The 26,689-nt window shown below is 42.8% G+C and overlaps 1 protein-coding gene across 1 annotated transcript in view; it reads left to right on the top strand.

Annotated features, from left to right (window-relative positions):
• Positions 1-25,797, top strand: part of COL6A6 (collagen type VI alpha 6 chain) — a 172,733-nt gene extending 146,936 nt beyond the window's left edge. Inside the window, exons 22-37 of the mRNA XM_081164255.1 lie at positions 3,284-3,346; positions 6,403-6,465; positions 8,098-8,160; positions 9,307-9,369; positions 10,223-10,273; positions 11,072-11,107; positions 11,350-11,412; positions 12,302-12,364; positions 13,169-13,204; positions 14,543-14,579; positions 16,469-16,962; positions 18,642-18,732; positions 18,835-19,506; positions 22,151-22,241; positions 23,621-23,747; positions 24,607-25,797. Coding sequence (XP_081020381.1) covers positions 3,284-3,346; positions 6,403-6,465; positions 8,098-8,160; positions 9,307-9,369; positions 10,223-10,273; positions 11,072-11,107; positions 11,350-11,412; positions 12,302-12,364; positions 13,169-13,204; positions 14,543-14,579; positions 16,469-16,962; positions 18,642-18,732; positions 18,835-19,506; positions 22,151-22,241; positions 23,621-23,747; positions 24,607-24,621 — 2,028 coding nt within the window. The 3' untranslated portion in view covers positions 24,622-25,797. The remainder of the gene's footprint in view (positions 1-3,283; positions 3,347-6,402; positions 6,466-8,097; positions 8,161-9,306; positions 9,370-10,222; positions 10,274-11,071; positions 11,108-11,349; positions 11,413-12,301; positions 12,365-13,168; positions 13,205-14,542; positions 14,580-16,468; positions 16,963-18,641; positions 18,733-18,834; positions 19,507-22,150; positions 22,242-23,620; positions 23,748-24,606) is intronic.
• Positions 25,798-26,689: the final 892 nt, after the last annotated feature.

Here is a 26,689-nt window from a genome sequence, read left to right as displayed (position 1 = left end):
GGGTGCAATCTGGCCAATGGGACGCAGTCCAAATGGTTCGAGGGACCTATTTATGCCCATGCACGTGACCCAGAGCTTCCTCTTTCGGTGTGTGCATTTGGAATACCTGCCCACCTCTCCTTATTTTTAGGGCTTGTGCGCTTGACCTTGCTATGCCGTCGTGTGCCGTCTGTCATTGGGACAGGGGCACGGCAGGAATTTTCCCCACTTGGCTGATTGGCTGGTGCCATTTGGGTTTCTCCTGCTGCGTAGCAAATCATCACAACTTGTAAGGTTGCGGATAGGCTCTGGTTCAGGTGATAGGGATGGGAGAACGCTCTCGCCATCCCTATGTGAAGGGTATTCCGTTAAAGGAATCCAGGGACTCGATGGCTTGGTCAACCCCTGAGAAGGGGTTGTGCCCGTGCCTGAGCCCAGGGGGACATTTGGGTGGTGGAGTTAGCCCGTTCCTGGCTTTCTGCTTATCCAGGTGTTCACCCTTGGCTAACCTATGCTGGAACCCTGGATCAGCGCTACCTGCGTGGCAGGGAGCTAGTTGAACCAGAGCCTATGCAACCAGTCACTTTCTGTAATCAATAAAGTTGTGGCCTAAATTCTGCCAAAAAACAAAACCAAAATTTGAGTCATGTGTGAATTTATTTAGGGGGGAGGTTTCTGGGTCTGAACACGCAATTAGCAATTCTCTGAATTTTGCAATGCAGTTGTGCAGCCAAGTAATGTTCACCAAAAAATGCATATTTTAATGAAAAGAAACGTACAAAAATGCATTATATTAGGGGAAAGTGCTTTGCAAAAATTTGCATGTTGGACAACATTGCACACGCAACAGTGTGCAGACAGCCAGTGGCGTAGCGTGGGGGGTGCCAGGGGTGCCGACCGCACCGGGCGCAACATCTGGGGGGGCGCGAGTCCAGAGGGAAGGGACAAGTTCCTTCCTCGGCCGGCTCCCCGCCGCCACCGCCAGCCTTGCGCCCTAGCGCGCGCGCCCCCCGCCGTCGCTGTGGCTGCGCTCCGCTCACTGCTCGCAGGAGGAGCAGCCGCTGCAGCAGCGCCGACGCCGCCACAGACGCCTGGCCGGGCACGGGCAGCCTCTGCACCCTGCCGCCGCCGCCATCCCCTCGGCCCAGCCACAGGCGGCGGCTGCTTCTGCCTCCATCCTCCTCCGGGCAAGCAGCGTTGTTTGCGCGGCAGCGCCAGCGGCAACTCGTAGGTTAGGGGTTGGGGGGGCGCAAATTACTTGCCTTGCCCCGGGTTAGGGGGCGCAAATTACTTGCGTTGCCCCGGGTGCTGACAACTCACGCTACGCCGCTGCAGACAGCCACACTAAAATGTTGCTGAATTTTCATGTTGACTATATATATATATATATATATATATATATATATATATATGCAGATTGATATGGAAATGTGGGACACAAGACTGGAAAAATAAGAAACTGAGACAAATTGAAATTGACAGTTACGTCCAACCCTAGATGGGCTCAGAGTTGGCTGGAGGGGAAAGAGTCTAATGCAGGAAGTGTGAGTGTCTGCCTTCAGGACGGAGTCAAAGAGAAGAAATTCAAAGGACGCTTGTCCAAACAAAACAAGAGAAGCTTTTTAATCTCTCTTCTGCATTTTTCACTGGTTGTAAGAAGCCTAATCTTCTCCCTCCTGGTTAGCAGGCAGCATGATGAGGTGTTGGGGAGAATAACGGACAAAGTGGACATTTACTAGATATGTAGCATGCAGCTGCAAGTCAAGACTTTTTCTTCTCACTTAATCACAGGCTTGTGATTAAGTGATCAAGGATGATCCTTGTACAAAAGGCAGCACACAGGGCTCCAACCACATTTGGAATGGAAATCTTCCCTGCACACTCCCCCATACCCCAAGCAATGTATCTACATATCTAGCAAACATCTGACTCTTGGAAGCCTGTGTGAATTTCTCTAATCTCCATCTTGTGGGAATGTTCAGGGTGGCAGGAGAGGATATATTGTTTATTAATATCCTTCCTCAGTTGCGTGAGCAAGTTCCTTTCCCTGGCAGAGTTTACATTCCCCTTTACACAGCAGAAAACTCATGTGAGTTTCTCAAGACAATACGCAATTCAGTCTGGCTTGTTCAGATTGAAATGTGTTCTAATAGTTTCCTGGTAAGAACCCCTTGTTGGAACGTGGGTGGCGCTGTGGGTTAAACCACAGAGTCTAGGACTTGCTGATCAGAAGGTCGGTGGTTCGAATCCCCACGACGGGGTGAGCTCCTGTTGCTCAGTCCCTGCTCCTGCCAACCTAGCAATTTGAAAGCACATCAGAGTGCAAGTAGATAAATAGGTACCACTCTGGCGGGAAAGTAAACGGCGTTTCCTTGCACTGCTCTGGTTCGCCAGAAGCGGCTTAGTCATGCTGGCCACATGACCCGGAAGCTGTACATTGGCTCCCTCGGCCAATAAAGCGAGATGAGCGCTGCAACCCCAGAGTCGGTCACGACTGGACCTAATGGTGAAGGGTCCCTTTACCTTTCCCTTAAGACCCCCTTGAATCCCTCCTAAAAGAATAAAGACACCACAGTCTTATTCATAAGTAACAAAAAGAATGTTTACTCACGATCAGGCAGTGTGATCTCTGAAGGCAGGCTTTAGGCTTGAAGTTTCAAACATATACAAACAGGTTTACCCCATAAGGGAGATTTACCTAGTGACTGCAGGCTAGCAGTCCAGCAGTTCACAGGACGAAAGGAAGATGGAAAAGAGAGAGAGAGAGGCAGAATGCCTTGATCTTTTACCAGGTCTGGAAAGGTCACGCCCACCCACTAGTCACATGCAAGGAAGAATGCTCCAGGCCAGGGTGAACAGGAAGTTTCGACTGGCTGGACCAAACATTCCCTTGCTTGTCTACTCTAGGAAAACAAGGAATGCTGTACTTGACTGCTCCTAATGGATTACATCCCACACATCTAGCCCTTCCTTCTGCATGTTTTTCATGAGCACCAATAGGTGGAAAGCATGCACTGGATAGAAACATGGAAGGCACAGACCCTCCACTTTTTGCTAATATCAAGGCCTGTGAACATGCCAATGTGCGCACACAAGATGGCGGAAAGCACAGCTCTGTGGGGCCTTGTTAAAATCCCCCGCATGAGATTTGCGTCCAACATTATTGACTCTAAATGGCATTACTGTGTAGCATGAAAAATTGTCGTGGTTTTTTTAAGTTATAGAAACTAAGATGGGGAGGAAGTAAGATCGTTATCATACTCACTGGGGAAAACCAAAGCCAACAAGAATGTTCTTCTTTCAGGGGACAAAAGGAAACCCTGGTCCCACAGGTTTGGAAGGAAAACAAGGCTTCGAAGGTCAACAAGTAGGTATTTTTTAAAAAAAAAAATTATTGAATGATTTTATGTTACAAAAAACAATACAACCATACTACCACTAAATATAATTAAGATATAAAAATTACATACATCAATATTTAGTTTGTCATTTGTTATTTACCGTCTTCTTTCCTCCCAAACATTCCATACAAAAACACACGTATGTGCAGACACCCACACACCCACAACCACACATAAAATGATAATAATGAAAGTAAATATTTTTCCCCTTTTATCTTACAAAATCTTTTCTTCACCTTTGACTTCCTGTCAAGTCCCTTTGCATATATTTTATCTTACAATCAAATGTACACAAAACAATAAACCTTTCTATGTAAATTTTCCAATGCATTCTGAAAACATAATAAATCCTTAATTGTTGTTCACCTCCTTTTAGTTCCTTTATCACTCGAATGCTAGCACAGAGTCAAAACTATTATTGTATTTTTGAACATATCTTCTATAACCACCCCATTTTTCTGCAAATTTTTGCTTTGAGATTCCTCTGAGTTTGCTTGTCAATTGAGCCGTCTCCACCAATTTCTGTAATTCGATTTGCCAAAAATAACAGATTAACAGGTGGGCATTAGCACTATTCAATGTATGTGTGTGTTGAGGGAAAGGGTTAAATAAATGGAAAATCACATAGTTTGAATGCAGATGATCTCAGGTTCAGTCGTTCCAATTAAATAGATCAGGTAGCAGGTAATATGAAAGACTTATGTGAGATCTCATAAGTTGCTGTGGGTGACGTTTGTGATATATCAGTTTGCACTCTGCCTTCTCTGTCTGTGTGTAAAAAAAAATGTGCCTGCAATTGTCAGGGATTCTGCTTTTTTTAAAAAAAAAAATTATTCAAAGTTATAACAAAACATATTTCCCAAAAACATATCCTTATTCCCTCCCCATTTTTCCTCCCCCCCTCCATCCACAAAACCCATCCCCCCACCCCACCCCCCGACTTCCCTCAGTTCCAGCCTTTGGTTTCTCCAATAATGCTATTTTCTGCATGTTACAGAGTTGTATAGATCCTCCAACTGTTTAGCTAATTATTATCAGTAAAAAAAAATGTGGATGTTTATTCAAAACCTGCCAAGGAGTCCAGTTCGCTTTGTTGCGTCTTCAAATACTTTGTGAAAGGTTCCCATTCATCCTTAAAGTCACAGTTATCCTTGTCCCGTAGCTTATGAGTCAATTTTGCCAGTTCTGCATAATCCATCAATTTTTCTTGCCATAATTCTTTAGTTGGGATTTCTTCAGTCTTCCATCCTTGTGCTATCAGAACTCTAGCGGCCGTTATCGCATACATGAAGATGTCTTTCAACTTTTTTGGGAGGTCTTTCCCTACTGGGATTCTGCTTGTCTCATAAATCAACAATATATTAAACACACAAACAGAACAACATTGCACAAAGTTCACAGAATAATTGCCCAGCTAAATACACAGGTGTGTAGAACATGATATAGAGAAACCTTGAGAATTTGGCATGAGAGCTTTTTAAAGGACTAGTGGTACCAGTGTATACTGTTCTTAAGATATTCGCTCTTTAATTACCCTGCCTTTCCTCACCAAGATTCTGAGAGCAGCAAGCACTTAATCAAATATTTAAAATGTCTAAACACGTTCAAAAACTTCTTTAAAAAGAGTGTCCCCATGCCAAATCACTTTAAAACTTGGGCCAGAGAAAACTTAAGGAACATCATCTATGTGTGTACAGGGATAAGTGTATTTGGAAAGACTTAACTTTGAAATAAATTTGATTGTGTGCCCATCTGCCTGGACTGTGTCAAAAACAACATATAATAGATTCTGGAACTAGCATGGTTTTATATATATATATATATATATATATATATATATATATATATATATATATGTAGGTTTTGGTGTCTTCGGGTGTCTTCCCGTGTAAGAGTTGGGGTGCAGCTGGAAGGTTTCCTCCCCGTAGAGGTGAGATATTTGCTTTCGTAGATTTTCACGGGTACAGGAATGTAGGTTTTGGTGTCTTCGGGTGTCTTCCCCAACTCTTACACGGGAAGACACCCGAAGACACCAAAACCTACATTCCTGTACCCGTGAAAATCTACGAAAGCATATATATATATATATATATATATATATATATATATATATATATGAGAAATACAAATCTGTCTGCTTATGCTTATTGCAAAAAAGCCTTCCCCGCCTGGCTTCCCACATGTTTCCCAGTTTTCAAATTCATATAACTTTCTTTCTTTCTTTTCCAAATTTTTAAATTGATTTTCACGTTTATCACAGAGAAAAAAGAAAAACATTACAAAACACAGAACAGAGATAAAAGACAGAGAAAAAGAATTATTACTTCAAATCCCTAATTTCATTACATTGATAACTGACTTCCTCAAGTCCCCTCTAACTGAATTTCATTATATCACCTGTTTAACAGTTCTCCAAATTCATATTTCTAATAATATTAACTCCTTTCATTTACTAACCTCTTCTCCTTTATTAATGTTCTAATCCTTAATATTCACAAGCACATATCCTTATTCTACCCCTAAGCCTTTTAATATCTTCCAAGAATTTTCTATTTATCTTATATTACAATATTTAGCTAAATATTCTTTAAATTTCTTCCAATCTTCTTGTATCTCCTCTTCCTTCTGGTCGTGGATTCTTCCAGTCAGGTTGGCCAGCAAACAAAAAGTCCAACATCTTCATCTGCCATTCTTCTATTGTTCTTGCGATTTCCAGTTTTTGGCTAATAAAAGTCTTGCCGCTGTAGTGGCATGCAAAAACAGTCTAACATCTTTTGGGGGCAATTCCAATCCTATTATTCCAAGTAGAAAGGCTTCTGGTTTCTTAATGAATGTATTTTCCAACATTTTTTCCAACTCATTATAAATCTTTTCCCAGAAGTCTTTCACCTTAGGACACGTCCACCACATACGATAAAAACAAATTCATATATGTTTCTGTTTAGTAGCATAAAGTTAATAAGCTTTCAGGTATGCATTTGGGTGAATTTACCAGACTTCTTAGATGTAATTTGTTTTCCAGGGGACAAGTGGAATTCCTGGTGAGAAAGGAGAGAAAGGACATTCAGGAAATAAAGGTCTTCCGGTAAAATGGCCTCATGCATATTTCAATGAGATTCATCTTTCTTAATACACTGCTTTTCAAGCATTCTGAAGCGAGACCCGATTGTGATTTCGAAAACTCAGCCGTTCGGGATGCACTTATAAACAAACTCTTCCTTTAGAGGCTGGCCTTTCTTCTCTACAAACAAAAAGAATATTACATCAGTAGTTAACACTGAATAAATTTTGTATTGTATTTTTCACTATTCATGTTGATATCTCTTTATATAATAAAAACGTAAGGATGTCATCGCACAGCCCCAGTTGAGGGATTTGCATGAAGTCAGGGTGGGGGCAGGGAAGCAAAATTGAAGGTAGGTTGCACAACAGCAATGGCCAAGGCATGGAAGTGAGAAGGGAGTGATTCTGCCATTGTTTAAAATTGCTACTTCTTTCCTGGAAGAGGAGTGGCAGGGTGTTGGTGAATGGAGCGAGCGGGGGCACAACCCCTTGTAAATCTATATAGCAAGTATGTACATGAGTAGACTTAACTGTGCCGTACATGGAGAGAGGTGTCTCTTAAAAGAGTCGACAGTGGTGTATGGTTGGCCTGATGGAACAAAGAATTCCCTGAGAATGGGGTGGGGAGGCCTTTGTGTGCAATTTACTCAGGAACATATCAGGCTGGCTTGAGACATTTTGTTCCTTGTAGCAAAGGACAGGATGGAGCCTCCCGTTCCATGGATTGAATCTGACTAGGCTTGCAATTGACTCTGATTTCAGCACTGGCAATGAAATATCCTCCGCTGTGCCTGAAGCCAGCAGGCTCCCTCAGGAGGAGCAGAGCAGACTAGATTTAGGGAATAGGGGTACTGCCGCCAATCCCTGGCATCTGCCACCTGACTCACTCTGCCTAATGGTAGGGCTGGCCCTGGCCAGGATGCATTTGTGGGTTGTAATGGACGTGGGTGGTGCTGAGGTCTAAACCACTGAGCCTAGGGCTTGCCGATCAGAAGGTCGGCAGTTCGAATCCCCGCAAAGGGGTGAGCTCCCGTTGCTCGGTCCCTGCTCCTGCCAACCTAGCAGTCCGAAAGCACATCAAAGTGCAAGTAGATAAATAGGTACCTCTCTGGTGGGAAGGTAAACGGTGTTTTCGTGCGCTGCTCTGGTTCGCCAGAAGCAGCTTAATCATGCTGGCCACATGACCTGGAAGCTGTCTGCGGACAAACGACAGCTCCCTCGGCCAATAAAGCGAGATGAGCACCACAACCCCAGAGTCGTTCACGACTGGACCTAATGGTCAGGGGTCCCTTTACCTTTAATACACAGTACGGGAGGCACTGTCTTCATAGCCAATGGCAGCGGGTGCTACAGAGATAAAGTACAGCAATGAGTATTATTGAAAGGTTCCACACATTACAGAAGATAAGAGTTTCTTTCTTTCTTTCTTTCTTTCTTTCTTTCTTTCTTTCTTTCTTTCTTTCTTTCTTTCTTTCTTTCTCTCTCTCTCTCCATTTCTCTCTCTCTCTCTTTCTTTCTTTCTCTCTCCCTCTCTTTTTCTTTCCTTCTTTCTCTTTCTTTCTTGTTCTTTTTCTCTTTCTTTCTTTTTCCTTTTCTCTTTCTTTCTTTCTGGTCAAACTTAAAAAGCTTGCTATAATGTTTGTTTTCTTTTCAGGGAAACTTGGGAATCCCAGGCCCTAAAGGAAATCAAGGGAAACCTGGACTAAGAGGAAATGAAGTATGTTTTCAAATGTCTGCTATTAATTTTTCTACACAAAGTGTAAAGTCTGCCCATACAGTCTATACATCAGGTGTGACTAATGTGCAGCCCTCCAAATGCTGTTGGATTATAACTCCCATCATCTCTAAACACTGGTTGTATTGACTGGGCCTGATGGGAGTTGGAGTCCAACAACAGCCCAAAGGCCACATGTTAGCCACCCTGCTATAAATGATAAGGAGAAAATTTCCCAATGCAGATTCTCCAAAATCTTTTTTTCTCTCTGTGGGGAAAAGAACCCCTTAGCATTTAAATTAGGTTTGTTAACTACTACTTCTTTTTTGACAGGAGCTTTTTGCCATTATGTGTTGCATGACAAAAAACAAGCAGGCATTGTTTTTTTTCCTGTCATCAGGAAAAATTGTGCCTTTCAATGTTTTCCTTCTGTGCTGCTGTAAAAGGCACAGAGCTTCTGCTCCTAAAACAGCAATATTTAATTTGCTTTTATTCAAATAAATAGTCAAAACAGACTTTACATAGACAGTGGCTGAGCCATTCTCTGTTCAAGGCAAAGTTTGTGCAAACGTGTATTTCATAGTGCACATATTTTTTTATTAGGTGACTTATGAACTGAACAAACAAACAACGAAAGAAACGAGTATTTGTTAACAGTGAAAGAATGTCTGTGAATCTGAGTCTCTAATTGATAAATCCCAAATTACCTTAACTAAGGAAAGGTTAATCCCACTCTGGCTGAAGTACACAGTTTATCTGTTTTGAGGGGAATGTGACCAAACACAAATTACGTTGCCAGTAACTAGGGCTGCCATACGTCCTGATTTTCCAGGACATGTCCTGGAATTCTCCCCTGAATTGGCGTCATGGATTATTATTATTTTTAAATCAGGCAAATGTCCTGGAAAACTGTCAACAGAGATTAAATCGTGTCGAACATTCCTAAAAAAAAGCTTTGGTTCCCCTAGAAAAAAGAGAAAAGCGCAACAACTCTGTCCTGATTTTCACTTTTGGAGCTACCAGTAACTATTTCTCAGGGAATGTTTGCTACATATCTCATTCTCTGTTCTGATTTTGATTCAGCAACTTTCCATTTTGGTTCACTCCTTTGGTTCTCATATATGATGTTGTACTCAATTTTCCCAACAGGGAGAACCTGGGGATACTGGAATGAAAGGACCAGCCGGCCCCCGTGGTCCACAAGGAATGAGGGTTTGTAATTTATGTTCATCTTACTCAAAGGGCCTGACTGAAAACCAAAAGTGACTTAATAATAATAATAACAGTAATAATAAATTTTATTTATGCCCTGCCCTCCCCGGCCACAGCTGGGCTCAGGGCGGCTAACATCAATAAAATTTCAGTAAAAACATAATAAGAAAAAAGAAAAAGAAAAAAAAATTAAAATGCAGGTTAAAATGCAGTTTAAAATGCAGCCTCATTTTAAAAGTCAAAACCATAAGGGGAGGGAAACATAAGGGTCAGACTGAGTCCAACCCAAAGGCCAGGTGTAACAGCTCTGTCCTGCAGGCCCTGCGGAAAGATGTCAAGTCCCGTAGGGCCCTAGTCTCTTGTGACAGAGTGTTCCACCAAGTCGGGGCCAGTACTGAAAAGGCCCTGGCCCTGGTTGAGACCAATCTAACCAACTTGCGACTTGGGACCTCCAAAGTGTGGTCATTTGTGGAACTTAAGGTCCTCCACAGGGCATACCAGGAGAGGTGGTCCCGTAGGTACATGGGTCCTAGGGTGATGTGAATTGCCACCATGTATATGAAGGTAGCCAGCATGGTGCCTTTGTTGACCTCTAACTGCCATTAGTATCAGCCAACATGACCAAAAGGCAAGGGCGAAGGAAGTTGTAATCCAGAAACATCTGTCCCTGGTGTGTACAATGCGGTGTCATAAATCAAAATACCTTACCACATTAAGTCAAATTTGTGACTTCCACAACAGCCCTGCCCCAAGTTCACAATAGAACAAAAATGTTTCATACACACTTTTTTAATATATTACCTGAGGAATTGACCACCCACTTTTAAACATATCTCTTGCTTGTCTGCCCTAGGGGGATGAGGGAATTCCTGGATATGGTGAAGAAGGAAAGAAAGGATCAAAGGTAATTACATTTTTTAAAACAAAACCTGTAGAAATTTTTAACTTGTTTTTATGCAGTTTGGAATTGCTCCCAGTTAATTACTGTGGATTCCCTTACATGAGTGCAAATGCCCTTATCATCAATAGACTGTATAGAGTGCATAGCTTTGGGAAAGGAATACTGCCTGGTGTTAAATTGCTGCATTAAATTCCTGTTTTGATATGACTGGGGAATCCTACTCCAAAAGGGTGCACTTCTGAGTCCCACAGTTTTCACAACGAGCATATAAGGATCAGATATTTAGTTGCTGGCTGAAATCTAAAGGGGTTCTTTACATGCAAGAAAAGGAAACACATAAGCAATTTTAATAGGTGTTGTTTTTTTCTTGTGCAGTTTTCATTACTAAGAGAGAGGTGCTGTTTTTCAAACCAAACTGTGCTTTCCTTCTTCGTGAGTGGGTGGATGGTTTTAAAACTATGTATATATATAAAGTTGGGAACTAATTTTTACTTTGTGAATGTTGAATGTTAAACTGTGATCTACAAAAGTTGTGCATGAATGAACTATGCTTGCTTGGAATAGACTAGAATCTCTTTGTCACTACAAAAACCATACCCCATATTTTTTTTTATTAGCTTTTTGCTCATATCTCGAAGTGATAGCCTTTTCCTGTTATGTTTCATGATTGTTTCCTTCTCTACCTTAAGTTTACACCTATCCTCAGTTTTGTTAACACTTTCTTGATTAAAAAATAGCAAAAGAAACATCCGTCTAGGAATTTTTAGAATGTTAATTATAAAATATATATTTAAATTATAGGGAGAAGAAGGCTTCCCAGGAGACATTGGAGAGCAGGTACCCATGTACATATATTCTGAGGGCCAAATCCTGACAAGGGGTTCAATCCTAATGCAGTCATTATTAGCATTTCTGGTAATAAATTGAACTGACTGTATGCACTCTGCTTCCCATTTCAGTGGCCATAGTGAGGTCTATCATGGGAAGTGGAATAAGCAGGATATCTTACATTTTGATTTTTTTCTTTCTTTGCTAGGACAGACATTTTTACCTTCTTTGTTTTCTATCCAATTCAACAGGGTGAACGTGGAGACCCAGGCCTTCCTGGGGAACCAGGACCAAAAGGCGTTAGGGGAAGAATGGTATGGTGAACAGCAATTTGAGGGTGTCTTTTTAAATAGTATTATTGGTTAGTTTGGTTCTTACAGGACCTTCCTGTAGTACTTATATTTCAGCTTCTGGGAAGATGGGATTAACAGACCCTCCAAGTGTCCCTATTTTCCAGGGACGTCCCTGATTTAGAGAAGCCGTCCTGGTTTCTGATTTGATACTGGAAAGTCCAACTTTCCCTTAAAGGTAAAGGTAAAGGGACCCCTGACCATTAGGTCCAGTCATGACCGACTCTGGGGTTGCGGCGCTCATCTCGCTTTATTGGCTGAGGGAGCCGGTGTACAGCTTCTGGGTCATGTGGCCAGCATGACTAAGCCGCTTCTGGCGAACCAGAGCAGCACATGGAAACGCCGTTTACCTTCCCGCTGGAGCGGTACCTATTTATCTACTTGCACTTGACGTGCTTTCGAACTGCTAGGTTGGCAGGAGCAGGGACCGAGCAATGGGAGCTCATCCCGTCGAGGGGATTCGAACCACCGACCTTCTGATCGGCAAGTCCTAGGCTCAGTGGTTTAACCCACAGCGCCACCCGCGTCCCTCTTTGTGCCATGTGTAGAAACATCTAAAATCCCCCCACTATTCAGTCCTAGCAAAGAGCTGGCTATGACCAAGGAAAGCATCCAGATTTAGCATTTGTTTCCAAAAGAGATGGCGACGTGTGCCACAATGGCTCTCTCTGTGCATATATTAGTACTTGTTCAGCTGCTTTTCTGACGAGCTTTCCCTCCTTAATATAATACTAATTGGGTGTCGTTTCTGATGACGGGAGGTTCCTTGTCTTCTGTTATTTCTGGTGAATATGCAAACGTACCGTCTTTTCGATGTTGTACTTGAAACAGATTGTCTATGTAACATTTCTAGGGTACTCCAGGATTAAAAGGTGAACCGGGTGGCCGAGGAGCCTGGGGTCCTCCAGGACGTCCGGTATGTTTTGTTCTATAAACAAATGCTGCTTTATATGCATCAGAAACAAGTCTAATTCTCTGAGTTGCTAGGTTTCTAATGCACTTATCTTCTCAGGCCTATGAAGTGATCTGAGTTTTAGTAAAGTCATGCTCCCATCTGCAGCCAACTGGGGCTCCTTAATGCCACAATTCCCATGATGCTGGTGAAACGCTTAGCAACTTTGATTTCATCAGTCCTATAGAGGTACCTGTGCACTTTCAGAATCGGCAGCATTCTTGTCTAATAGTTCTGAAGTGTCAGACCACTTTCAAAAGGCCTTGTTGGGGAATTTTTATTCTGTCCCATGACATCTACGGTGTGGAATGCCATGGGACTCAACTGCCGCTCACTTCCTGCTACTTAACATTAATACAGAAGCAATAGCAGAAGCTGGGGAGAGAGTATTTTTATACCAGCCAAATGGTTTAAAACATTTTATATCAGTCAATCAAGTAAATGCATAAGCTGTTGCTTTAAACCAGGGTTAGAAGGCATTAAAACAAACCATGGCTAATGTTCACCTTAGGGTGGGCATAAAGTTGTGTTGTGGTGAATGCTGTAGAAGGAAAGGAGAGAATTGCATCCATTAGAGAAGGTGGAAAAATGCAAGATGGGGTATGGCTGAGCAGTTAACCATGGTTAAGAGATCAGAAAACGTTGCACTTGCCCTTGGCTTATAACATTGATGGCATGGGCACCAACAAGACTCTTCTATCAGAAAAATACCACCAGCTGACCTTCGGTTCAACGTATAGTTCTCTGATCCCAACCTTATTATTCTAGGGTCCAAAAGGCGAGAAGGGCCTGTCCTCATTTTCGGTACGTATACCTGGAATGCAGTATTTATGACGTGTGGGTGTTTTCCCCTTCCAGCCTTGAAATGCAGGTCTCTTTGCAACCATAAGGGATTGCAGGATCCACTTTTGTTGCTCACCTGTCACGCCCCACACTGCAGGGATATGATTTCAAAGTGAAGAAACGTGCATAAATATTAAAGACTATTCCAAAAGCAAGTTAATGTGAGCAATAATTAAGAACACAAGAAGAGCCTGCAGAATCAGGCCAATGGCTCATTTAGTCCAGCTGGTCAGCCATCGTGGTTAAGTAGCTACGATAGCCTTATCCTCCATGAATTTGTCTAATCCTCTTTTCAATCTATTCAAGTTGATGCCCCTCACTTTCTGTAAGAGGAGTGAATCCAATAGGTTAGCTGTGTGAAGAAAGGCTTTTGTTTATCTGTCCTGAATCTTTAATAATAATAAAATAAAATAAAATAAAATAAAATAAAATAAAATAAAATAAAATAAAATAAAATAAAATAAAATAAAATAAAATAAAAATTTATACCCCGCCCATCTGGCTGAGTTTCCCCAGCCACTCTGGGTGGCTCCCAATCGAGTGTTAGAAACAATACAGCATTAAATATTAAAAACTTCCCTTTGGGAAATTCAGCTTCCTTGAATTTCCCAAAACTCTAGCCAGGGCTGGATTTAGGTTTGATGAAGCCCTAAGCTACTGAAGGTAATGTGGCGCTTTAGATGTCCAGCCGTCCTTTTCGCTGTTTTCTGTGTTGAATATATGCTATATGGTAATTTACGGACCTAATAGGTATCTAAAGCCATTTGCCCATAACAAAATATGTATTTTATCAAATTTGTTTGTTTTTTATCTTATATTTTGGAAATATACATCCAGGTTTATTTCCTTTCATTTGGGGGGGGGGGCCCTCAAGGGAGTGGGGCCCTAAGCTATAGCTTGTTTAGCTTATATATAAATCCGGCACTGGTTCTAAGCGTTGTGAGAAAGGCAGAAAAACCTTTCTTCTGTCGACTTTCTCAATGCCATGCCTAAACAATTTATACAATTTGCGACCAGAAAGAACACTGCACCGGACACACCCACATAATGTGCCTTAAATAGGCATTATCAGCATCGTGGCACCACATGTATGGGATACGATAGCGTGAGTGATGATATCTACCTTGGGCTTACACAATAAGCATCCTTACTGAGTGGGATTTAAACTTGGGTCTTCTGAGACCTGATTCAACACCCTAATTACATATCGGCTCTCAACTTGCACTTCCTGCTTAGACATCAGATATTTCTTCTGCTAACAACGTATCTCTTTTCATTTTCATTCCCGTGCCACCCCAGCCTTGTGAACTCACTGAGTATCTGCGTGAACACAGCCGTAAGTACTGCCCGATTTTGAATTTTGATACGGAAAGGAGGAAGAACACCCTAGACAGAGCCCGGTTAATATATTGACCACTTGCCTGCAATTACAATAAATAGTGGGGCTGAAAACCCTGGTTGGTTGGTTCAGTTAACAGTTTATAAAGGGCTGTCCTAAAGTTAGCATTGTTGTTGTTGTTTAGTTGTTTAGTCGTGTCCGACTCTTCGTGACCCCATGGACCAGAGCACGCCAGGCACTCCTATCTTCCACTGCCTCCCACAGTTTGGTCAAACTTGGTAGCTTCGAGAACACCATCCAACCATCTCGTCCTCTGTCGTCCCCTTCTCCTTGTGCCCTCCATCTTTCCCAGCATCAGGGTCTTTTCCAGGGAGCCTTCTCTTCTCATGAGGTGGCCAAAGTATTGGAGCCTCAGCTTCAGGATCTGTCCTTCCAGTGAGCACTCAGGCCTGGTTTCCTTAAGGCTAGCGTTGACATGATGCAATCTCATGTTGAGCTATGCTATCCCAGGCAGTCATGGCGCATGCAAGTCATTCCTGCTCAAGAGAGCCTATACCACACGACTTCCTGTCCAGCCAAAACCATCCAGTTCAGGATGGGCTGATTGGTAGTAGTGTGGCAGGGTTAGATCTGGGAAGGTGGGCTCCTGGGAGATTCTCTTGGGCCTTTGGCACTACATAAAACTGCATAGTATGTATATCAATTGCCAGCCCCAATAAACAGTTTTGTAGTGTAAATTAGAGACTCTGCCCACCAAAGATCCCCTTTTTATACCATGGAGTCTTTGCATGGGACACAATTTGATGTTTGAAAGTTGGCAGGGGCGGACTCTGATCATCACATAAAAGCAAATGCACATTCATTTAATAATTGGATCTAATTGTTGTTTTGGATTATAATTTCTCCTGTATATTTCTATTCTGCAATTTTTACCTATAGTTGAAAATTAGGGATTAATTTATTTTATGATTTAAATTAACCTTATTATCCAAATGCATAGCACTCCTGATGGAGGCAGTTTAGGGGAAATGTGCCATTAATAACTGTGCTTTTCTCTCTTTTAACGTTTTCAAGGGAATCTAATTTGGAACCATATCTTTTTCTCTCCTCTTTCTGTTTAGCTTGTTGGACGGGTGAGTATCACACCAGTTGTTGTTGTTGTTGCTGCTGCTCCACTTCCAAACCAGTGCTTTTAAAGCATTGCTCCACATGGTAGCATTTGCAGTGGCACAATTCACCTGTTATCATTTCTAGGTAGTAATAATAACAAATAACAATAATTTATTATTTATACCCTGCCCATCTGGCTGGGTTTCCCCAGCCACTCTGGGCGGCTCCCGACAGAATATTAACAACACAATAAAACATCAAACACTAAAAATGTCCCTAAACAAGGCTGGCTTCAGATGTCTTCTAAAAGTCAGATAGTTGCTTATTTCCTTGACATCTGATGGGAGGACATTCCACAGGGCAGGTGCCACCACCAAGAAGGCCATCTGCCTGGTTCCCTGTAACCTCACTTCTCGCGGTAAGGGAACCACCAGAAGGCCCTGACAGCTGGTCCTCCGAGCCTGAATGATGCGGGTGGAGACGCTCCTGTTTAGAGCGTTAAAGGTCAGCACCAACACTTTTAATTGTGCTTGGAAACGTACGTAGTGTGTGATCCAGGCTGAATTAAGCCCATTTTAATCCCTAAAGATTTTCATAGAACAGCCAAACACTTGCTTACATCTCTCTCATTAAAACAAATGGCGTTTCTCAAAAGTATTGATATTTGATTGGCTGGTGCCCTACATCAATGCAAACATTTAGGGCATCGTTCAGCCAAAATGCATACGTTGTTTGCTTTTTTAACAAGCTACTCAGTACCTTATTTTGCATTCTAGGAACATTGGAGTGCCCGGTATATCCGACAGACTTAGTATTTGCCTTGGATGTATCTCAAGACACTACACCCCAGATATTTGAGCAGATGAGAGAGATGGTCATAGCAGTTGTAAACAATACCCAAATAAGGGAAAGCAACTGCCCAGTGGGAGCCAGAGTCGCCGTTGTGTCCTACAACTCCAATACCCATTATCTAATCCGCTTCTCAGACTTCCACAATAAGCAACGTTTGCTGGAGGAGATAGCTAAGCTTTCTTACCAGAGGTCAACCATCAGAAGGGACACTGGCGCATCCATGAGGTTCGTGGCCAGGAATGTTTTCAAGAGAACTCTCCCAGGTGCTAACATGAGAAAAGTTGCTGTCTTCTTCAGCAACGGCCCATCGGACAATGGAGATTCTCTCAGCACCGCAGTCCTGGAGTTCAGCGCCTTTGACATCCACCCAGCGGTCATTGCTTTTAAAACTATCCCTAGCATCCATCGTGCTTTTGCGGTAAGAAACTATTGCCTCTTTCTTCCTTGCGTTCGGAACTGTCTCTTTTATATAGATATATATTTTTATTAGTTTTAACATTTAATTATAAAACGTACCACAAAACTTCACCACTTATACAATCTTTTTTTGGACTTCCATCAGCGCCTCTGATGATCCACCGTTTTAACCGCTTTTAATGCATTTCTTAAGTTCATATTGCCTTTAATTATCTTAACTAACCATCCTCCCCTTAGTCCATTTTTGCAATAGTTCCAATAATTCTCCTCACAAAACTTCTTGCAAACCTACAAACGTAGCCTGATCATCACAAATACTTTTCATATAATCTGTAAATTTACAACAGTCTTCCGTGAATTTCTGGTCCCGCTAATTACGAATCCTTCCTGTTAGTTTATCTAGTTCTGCGTAGTCCATTAATTTCATCCTCCATTCTTCTTTAGTCGGTAATTCTTCTTACTTCCGTTTTTGTGCCAATAATGTTCTTGCTGCTGTTGTTGCATAAAAAACAATTTACATTCCTTTCTATTTATGTCACTTCCTACAATGCCCAGTAAAAATGCTTCTGGTTTCCAGAAGCATTCAGAACTGCCTCAAGGGCTTCACTGCTCATTGGACCTTTTAAACATCGAGGAAGTTTTACAAGTTGGATCGTTGCAATGAGTGCTGCGCTGAAAGTTGCCCTTTATTTTTGTAAAACTCCCCACCTGGCACCTCCATACAAGCGTCTATTTGTTTTCTCGCTCTTTTACTAGTGCGAGAAAATCTCTGTGGAATTTCTTGGGAGGATGCTGGGGTTTAAAAGGGCTGTACTGGCACATTTCTCAGCTACCTGTACCATCCAATAAGCCCATGAGAGGATAACATCATGACGTTACTGTCATTGAATTCTACTCAATATCGATCCAGAGTAGATTCCAGTGTATAGTTAGCAGAGTAAAAACTTAAAACACATTGCAGGATTCCCCCAAAATAGACCAGAGGCAATTGTATTTCATCCAGTAGTGCTTTACTGCTACTGGAGGCAAATGGTCACAAATCCATTATTGGCACTGTCCATAAGAAAACCAGTTGCAGTACACTTAAGTTAATAATAATAATAATAATAATAATAATAATAATAATAATAATAATAATAATTTATTATTTATACCCCACCCATCTGGCTGGGCTTCCCCAGCCACTCTGGGTGGCTTCCAACAAAATATTAAAATACCGTAATACATCAAACATTAAAATCTTCCCTAAACAGGGCTGCCTTCAGACTTACAATAACTTATAATAAGGCTAAAACTTAACACTAAACATACTATGTACAGAACACCACACCAGAAGGAAGAGAGATAGAAAGAGAAATTGAAACCCGGGCTCCTTCTGGCCTTAATATTAAGCCAGCTGTTCTCAGCTTCCCAGAAGGGCTAACCCACATATCATGACCTTCTGCTTGTTTCTTTCATGCAGAGAAGCTTCCAGGACCCTCTTGAATTAATTAGAATAGGAAAGATCTCTACACATCAGATCAATACTTTCTGCACTAAGAAATGCAAACTGACAGTTTCACCCTCCTGGGAGCTTTCTGGGAAGCATGGGCGACAAAGGGGGACTGATGTGGACAGGATCACAACTCTCACCATCTGCCTGATAAGTTATACCTCTATTTAAATCTTATATTCTTTCAGATAGGTGACACAAGACTGTTTCAAGTTATTCAACCTGGGAGAGATTATACTCCGGCCTTACAAAGACTTCAGTCGTGTGTACTTTGCTATGGTGAGATTACATGAAAACAGCATGCAAACCAGACTTCCATCCAGAGTTTCTCTTCTCCCCGCACATATTGTATTATTAAAACGACTGTGTTTCCATTTCCAGACAAATGCAAACCAGATAGCTCTTGCTTCCGCGCTGAAACCCCCCTTGCTCGGGGCTATGTGGACGCCGCTTTCATTTTGGAAAATTCAAGGAAAATAAGCCCGGTGGAATTTCAGAAACTGAAAGATTTTCTAAGCGCAGCGCTCGACAGCTTTGACATCTCTGCTGAACCAGAGACCTCTTTGACAGGGGACAGGGTGGCTGTGCTGAGCCATGCTCCTCCAGAATTCAGGCCCCGAACCCAGAGGAGTCCAGTAGAGATCGAGTTTGACTTTTTGACTTACGGCAGTAAACTACGAATGAAGAGACACATCCAGGAGTCTATCCAGCAGCTAAATGGAGCGGCTGCTCTCGGCCATGCCATACAGTGGACCGTTAGCAACATCTTTTCTGAAGCACCCAACCAGAGAAAATACAAGGCTATCTTTGTTGTTTCTGTTGGAGAAACAAGTCGATGGGACAAGGAAGTGCTGAGGGATGCAGCTCTGAGAGCCAAGTGCCAGGGCTACGCACTCTTTGTGCTTTCATTAGGAGATGAATATGACGACGTGGAAATTGAAGAACTAGCAAGCCTGCCCCTGGAACATCACGTGGTGCAGCTTGGACGAATTCACAAGGCTGAACTTGGATATGCAGTGAAGTTTCTGAAGCCATTTCTACGCCTCCTTAAGAGTAAGTCAGTGTGGTGTAGTGGTTAAGAGCGGTAGTCACGTAATCTGGGGAACCGGGTTCGCGTCTCTGCTCCTCCACATGCAGCTGCTGGGTGACCTTGGGCCAGTCACACTTCTCTGAAGTCTCTCAGCCCCACTCACCTCACAGAGTGTTTGTTGTGGGGGAGGAAGGGAAAGGAGAATGTTAGCCGCTTTGAGACTCCTTAAAGGGAGTGAAAGGCGGGATATCAAATCCAAACTCTTCTTCTTCTTCTACTGTTGCTGACTTTGCTTTATATAGAGAGAGAGCTTTGTATTTACAAGGGAATCCCCTAAATGCTTCCAGATGACAAGGAACCAGTTCAGTCCAGCATTTATTCTTAGTGTTTACTGAGGCATCTGGAAGAATAATACATTCTTAGAAATAAAAATTGTGTAATTAAATATTGGGCGAATGAGTGATCTGATGTTGAATTATAGTTGGCTTTTCAGACCTTTGGGCTAAAGTAAGCTTTCATAGTGACAACACCTATTATTTAAGGTTGTTACAGCCTGAATGGATTGTCTGAATATGATTCCCAGGCCAAACAATGCTGAACGGGGGACTTTCAAAGTTTGCCAACAGCATTTCTGCCACTCCCAGTGGAATCAGAGCTGTGCTGTTCACGAAACCCTTCAGTGAATGAGCCCATTTATATTTTAAAAAAATAAGAGCTAAATTTAAAGCCCCTAATGTCTGAACTTGTTTCCTCTCACCCTGCACCAGAATGACGGTGAAAAAGAGAAATATAAAGTATCAAGGACATATCCAGGTCACAGGCTAGCTTGAGTTTGGCAGGCCTCGAGATTGTGCTTGCCAAATTTTGGTAAGCCTGTGATCAAAACACATTATAGATTACACAGCCTGTTGCATGCCCCCAGCTTTGTGAGCATTTTACAACGCCAAAGGAAAAGCAATTGTGCAAGTTCCCAACAGATGGTTCGTTTCATTTTGGTTCCAGATGCTGTGTAATCATTTGGAATATTATTACGGTTAGACATAGCAGTTAGTGGTACAGAACATGCTTTGCATATAGAATCATAGAATCATAGAATCATAGAGTTGGAAGAGACCACAAGGGCCATCGAGTCCAACCCCCTGCCAAGCAGGAAACACCATCAGAGCACTCCTGACATATGGTTGTCAAGCCTCTGCTTAAAGACCTCCAAAGTAGGAGACTCCACCACACTCCTTGGCAGCAAATTCCACTGTCGAACAGCTCTTACTGTCAGGAAGTTCTTCCTAATGTTTAGGTGGAATCTTCTTTCTTGTAGTTTGGATCCATTGCTCCGTGTCCGCTTCTCTGGAGCAGCAGAAAACAACCTTTCTCCCTCCTCTATGTGACATCCTTTTATATATTTGAACATGGCTATCATATCACCCCTTAACCTCCTCTTCTCCAGGCTAAACATGCCCAGCTCCCTTAACCGTTCCTCATAAGGCATCGTTTCCAGGCCTTTAACCATTTTGGTTGCCCTCCTCTGGACACGTTCCAGTTTGTCAGTGTCCTTCTTGAATTGTGGTGCCCAGAATTGAGAAAATTCAGTCTCTTTCATCTCCATTGAAAGGATCTCCATTAAGGATCTCAGGTAGCAATGGCCGGGGGAAATGTGTACTGTACTTGGAGAATCACTGCCTTTTGGAGCCAATAGTGCTCAGTGAGATACGCCAGTACAAAAAGATGCTTATATCTGAGCAGGGGCTGAGCAGGTGTCCTTGCAACAATGAAGTCTGCTTCACACAACTCAGCTGTCCCGAATTAAGCAGGACATCATGGATTTGCAGAAGCTGCCGCAGGTTCTGTTTGAAGTCTGTAATGTCTCGCTTCTGCCTTCTCGTCTCTTCTTCCTCCTCTGGGACAGCCTCCGCCATAGGCTCCACTGCCATTCTGGCCAACCACCACCGCCATATTCCCGGAAGCGGGTGCAGCGCATCCAGGAGAACACTTCTGGAAGCAGATGTACCACTTCTGGTGCCTGTGGCAAGGCTGAGTAGGCCGCAAAAATAGGCGGCAAGTAGGCCAAGGCCTAGCTGTGGCGGTGGCAGAGGAGGAGAAGGAGTCGGTAAAGAGAAGGCTGCGGTGGGAGGGGGCAGCTGGGGCGCAAAGATTGGGAAGGGTTGGTGGGAGAAAGAGGGCATGAATTGGGCGGGGTGTGTGCAAAAAGAGTACACAGACCGGGTGTGGTGTGGCAGAAAGCGGGCACAGATGTCTCCAAAAGTTGGGCGGTTTGCGGCTTCCTTTGGCAGGGTGTTATGTACTGAAGTTTTCACCCTGGGCCAGCAGGGGGATACTGTAGATAGTTTTCACTCAGGTCCACATATGCAAATAAGGGATTGAAAGTGACGCTCAGTGATTGGATAGTTACAGAAAGTGGTTACTGTTGCGTTGTAGTGGAGCTCTATATAAGCAGGCTGGCTGAACCCTTCAGTTCTGTTCTGTTCTGGCCTGTGAATAAACAAGAGCTGTTTGTGTCATCTGATATGTTCACCCACAACTTAACACAAAGGGTGGAGGACTTCACCAAACATTGTTTGCTAAGTGTTTGTGTGAAAAGGACTGCAGTTCATTTCTCGCATCATAGCTCTGCTTATCATTTCCCACCTATTGTGCCATATGTCTTGACAGGTGAAATGAACAAGTATCCACAAGCACAGCTCAAGAGAAAATGTACAAGCATTAGCGAACAAAGACCTCTTTACGGTCCACCCAAACGCATGTGAGTTTGTTTCCAGACATTATTTTCTACTTTGATATATATCCACTCGTATATCCATGACCTACACTCTTATGGGAGCTGTGCTGGCCTTCAACTAAGTCTAAATGAGTAGTAAGTCTGACTCACATAAGATCACGTTTGCTTTGTGTGTATTGTTACACCAGGAAACAACGGCTGATTGTGGCTGTTGGTTTTGCTACAGGCTCCACTGAAATGGCCGCTCTCCACATTGCCATCTCTTGCCAATAGTGCAGGAGAAACAGAGAAGCATCAATATAGTAGCACTGGCAGCTGTTCTGCAAGGCTTGGAGATGAGCTTCAGCTCTCATGCAACAGCTCTGATCCTGTACCCATCATCACCTTACCCTGTATACTCCATCGAAAAAGAAGGGGGATATAACAATTGGCCGCTAGTAAACGGGGGGCGCACTTTGCATGGACGCGCGCAGCCCCTAGACCCGGTGCGGCTCCATCAGCATAGGCTTGGCTTCGGCTTCCCCCAGGTGGGGTACCTGGAGGTCTCCGCCTACCTCAGCTGGTTGTCCAATCCCGCCTGGGGGAAGTGTTGCCAAGGAGACTAGGCCAGGTAGGGAAGGGACTACCTGCCCACACAACAGAGGGAGGATCTTACCTGGGAATCATCAGTTGGCTCCAGAGCTTCTCCCACCCTACCCACCCTCAGTTAAGTCTTATTTTGCAGGTTAACCTTTTCTTCACAGGTATGTGGGCGCTGCTATGTCAAGGTCGCTGTTGAAGGGCCGGAAAGGAATTCCCCCGCATTGGCAGGTTTTGCCTTTCCCGTAGCAAAACGTCACAACTTTGGCAGTATCAGGCCTTGGGCGGAATCCTTTAGTCTATCTTCCTGAATGGGAGAGGCGTGTAGCGGTGACCCACACCCCCTTCCTCTTTGCAGCGGTGATATCAGGGTTCCCCGTTAAAGGGGTTTCTGAGGGGAGGCTTTGGCCGTACGCCGAGAGGTCGTCATTGCTCTCCCCTGCGACGGCGGCGTAACGGGGGTGGCTATCTCTGCTTGAACATATGTTCTCCAGAGCCGGCCCATCCCCCCCAAACACTGGATAACCCTGATGTTCGCTAGATCCCCGGCTGGGGACTGGGGAGGGATAACGCCCAATGCCTGAGCCAAGGTCTACCCACATCTGAAATATAAGAAAATTGTGGCCAATTTAATCCCATAACATGTTGTCTTGAGTCGTTATTCCACATGGGTTTGGGAGATTCCGCCTGTCCAAGCAAAACGTTGGAGGAGACGGGGAAAGAGTAGCTTTACTTCAAAGCAATTCTGTGCTAATCCTCTGCATTACATTAGAACCTTTGCACACACATTGATCCCAGACTCTGTTTTCTTGTTGCATACCTAGTTTTGCTGTTGACAACACTATGTCAAATGGAGCTATGCTTCTAGATACCGAATCTGCTTTTCGGGAGCCCACACCATATGATTTCGTGACCCCTGGAAATCCCTTCAGCAGTGGACAGCAGATCATTGTAAGTAGACTTTCTTTGTCCCATAAAGATGCTTTAAAAAACAAAACAAATAGAATTATTCTTGCCGTTCCATGTAGCACTGACTGATGACTTGCCCTTTTTGTCAGTCCCCATTCCATGTGCAGAGAGCTTTTAAAAAAACATAATTTTTATTTGATTTTTACAAATTCATTCACAGAAGTAGTATGATTACAAATAATAAAGCTTACACAAGATTCTTCCGAATCTCGAGACTTCCCTCCTTCCCTCCGTCGGTTCTTTAAATAACTTTTTTGTTTTAACTGCATATTATAAGTCCATCTAATTTACACTTCTCCATTGTATCCAAAATCTATGTATCATTGCAAGATTTATGTAAAGCCTGCCAAAGAGTTCAAGTGTTTACAATGGTCTTTAAAATACAATATATTTTTGTCCCATTCCTTGTTGCAGTTCTGATCCTCCTGATTTTCCTGGTCAATCTTGCCATCTTTGCATAGTCCAATAGTTTCATCTCCCAGTCTTCCCTAGTAGTTACCGTATATTGTCATCTTTCCAACCCTGGGTAAGAAGTATCCTTGCAGCTGTTGGAGCGTACATAAACAGTCATTTCAGTTCTTTTGGTATCTCTGCACCTACAATTCCTAACGAAAAGGCTTCTAGTTTGTTTTTACAAAAGTTATTTTATTTATTTTTAAAATTCATTGCGTATCATGTTCCAGAATTCCTTTATCACTTTGCAGTTCCACCACATATGATAGAAGGTGCCTTCCTTTTCCTTACATTTCCAACAAACATTTCCATGGGTAGAGAGCTTTACCTGCTGAGCATCGACTGCATCATGCATCAGCAGGTAACATTATTCTCCTTCGCTTTTCAGATACCTGGAAATTAGCAACGTGTTGAAAACTACCGGTATGCCTCTGCAGCAACTTGTGAAGTACTGCACTCCCATTTCTATTGCCGTCGTCGTTGCTAATGACTTTGCTCATTGATTCATTTGTTCAGGAACTGGAAACAAATCTCTATTAAAAACAAAGACAAATTGAAGACAATTTTGGGAGGGTGCAAAGTGATGGTTCTGACAAGACAGGCTGAAGAATGAAGTATGTTTTCTTGTACATTAGAAGGTTTTCATCTGTGAATCCACCTCCTGCTTGTTTTGAATTTCCTTTAGAAAAGTGAAAATTATGGAGAGTAGAAGCCACAATTCCTTTGTTGTTTCCAGAGGTTTTCTGGCTTTTAGCCTAATCAACGCACAAACTGATGTGCTGTATTTTGTAGTTGGGAACTTGCTAACCTATCCAGCACTGTTGAGTTTGCTATATGGAATATGTCCATACTTGCAAGTGTCTCTTAGCGATGACATCATCAGTGATAGTTCCCTTGTTCCCACTTGCTCAGACCTGAACCATTTTTAATAACTCTTCTTAAAAGTTTGTTTTGTTTCCTAATTGTGTTTGTTAGTGTCCTTGGATAGCTGTGCTCTCTGAAGACAGTCCAGCCAAAAAAAAATATTGAATGCCAATCTGATGTTGTAATGCAATAGCAGTGGAAGGTTGCATTTTTGGACGGCTGATTCTTTAATTTTGTGCTAATTTTGTACATGGGATGATATGATGTTGTGTGAGGATTTACTCATTTCACTGTGACCCTCGTTTCTAATCTGCACTTTGGACTTGAGGTAACGGGAAACGCATGCCGTGCAAGTGTCAAATGGGCTGAGTCAGCACACTGAAACCTTGTCCCCCATCAGGGATGCCTCTTTCACTCTATCCCAGATAGCTCAGAGGTTGTGGGTTATAAAGGGGCTACAAATCGATGCAAGAATGTGTGCAAATAAAGCTGATCTCGGAATCAAAACGGGTGAAATTATGCTTCGTGTACCTGAGCCACTTCTGTGTCTTCAGTCCTATAAGAAGGGACAGCTTGATAGTTAGAACTACCGGCAACAGAAAGTACTTCCAGATGGGCTTTGTGGTGGGATGAGTGTTCCTCATGGTGCTACGTGATAACACATATCTATTATCTTGTTTTAAAAGAAATAAAACACAACCCAAATACAAAGAGAGATGCTCTTCTTGCAATTCATTGGGATCAACACAGGAACTCCCTGTGCCAATACAAGCTGCACTGTCTGAAGGACCATAGCTTCCCCCACACCAAAATAAGAGAACACCATAAATGGAATCTTTTTTCTCACCACTGCCAATGCCATATTTTGTGACAGTAGACTTGGGCGGTTGGGGAAGGGGGCAAAGGCGACCTTTTGGAAATTGGGCTGAAAAGGGGCAGGGGATGGTTTCAAACAAGTGGATTTATTGTCTTTTTTTAAAAAAACAACACTAATTCTGGAATTTAAACAAGATCATGTGGCTATAAACATGCCACAGGGTCTCCTCCCTCCCCATCATTCTACATGATTTTAGTAGATGCGAAATTTAAACTCATACATCTGTTAACATGTCAAACTGGGATGTACTTGCTTAAGGGCTCCACCTTAGGATTATTTTTAAATTAAGGATGAGTAAAAATCCCTTAAATAAACCAAATAAATCACTGTATCATTCTGAAGCGTGAAGTGTAAAAAAAAAAAGTTGCGCGGAAGAAGGACGTTTAATTCCAAAGATATTCACACAAAAGATTTTTTTGCTTCAAACGGCCCAACCGTTCCAGCTCACCCAACTCATCCGAAAGTTTTATTGGACACCCTCCACCCCTCGATCCCACATCCTCCACTTGATAAACATCCTTATGTATGTAATTGTGCCTTAGCAGGTCACTTTTTATGTGGGTTGGATTTCCACGCCACATTATAATGTTTGTAGACAGAAACCACACGGATCCAGCAATTGTGAGGAGTACATGGGATTTAAAATATGCTAGGGTTGGTATATTGTGAATGAATGTTTCACAGAGGATGCTGCTTGTGCAGTCTGCCACACAGCTTTGGCACACAGGAC

The sequence above is a fragment of the Podarcis bocagei genome (genome assembly GCF_964188305.1).
Source record: "Podarcis bocagei genome assembly, chromosome: 12".
NCBI lineage: Eukaryota > Metazoa > Chordata > Lepidosauria > Squamata > Lacertidae > Podarcis > Podarcis bocagei.
This window is presented reverse-complemented; position numbering and strand designations above follow the sequence as displayed.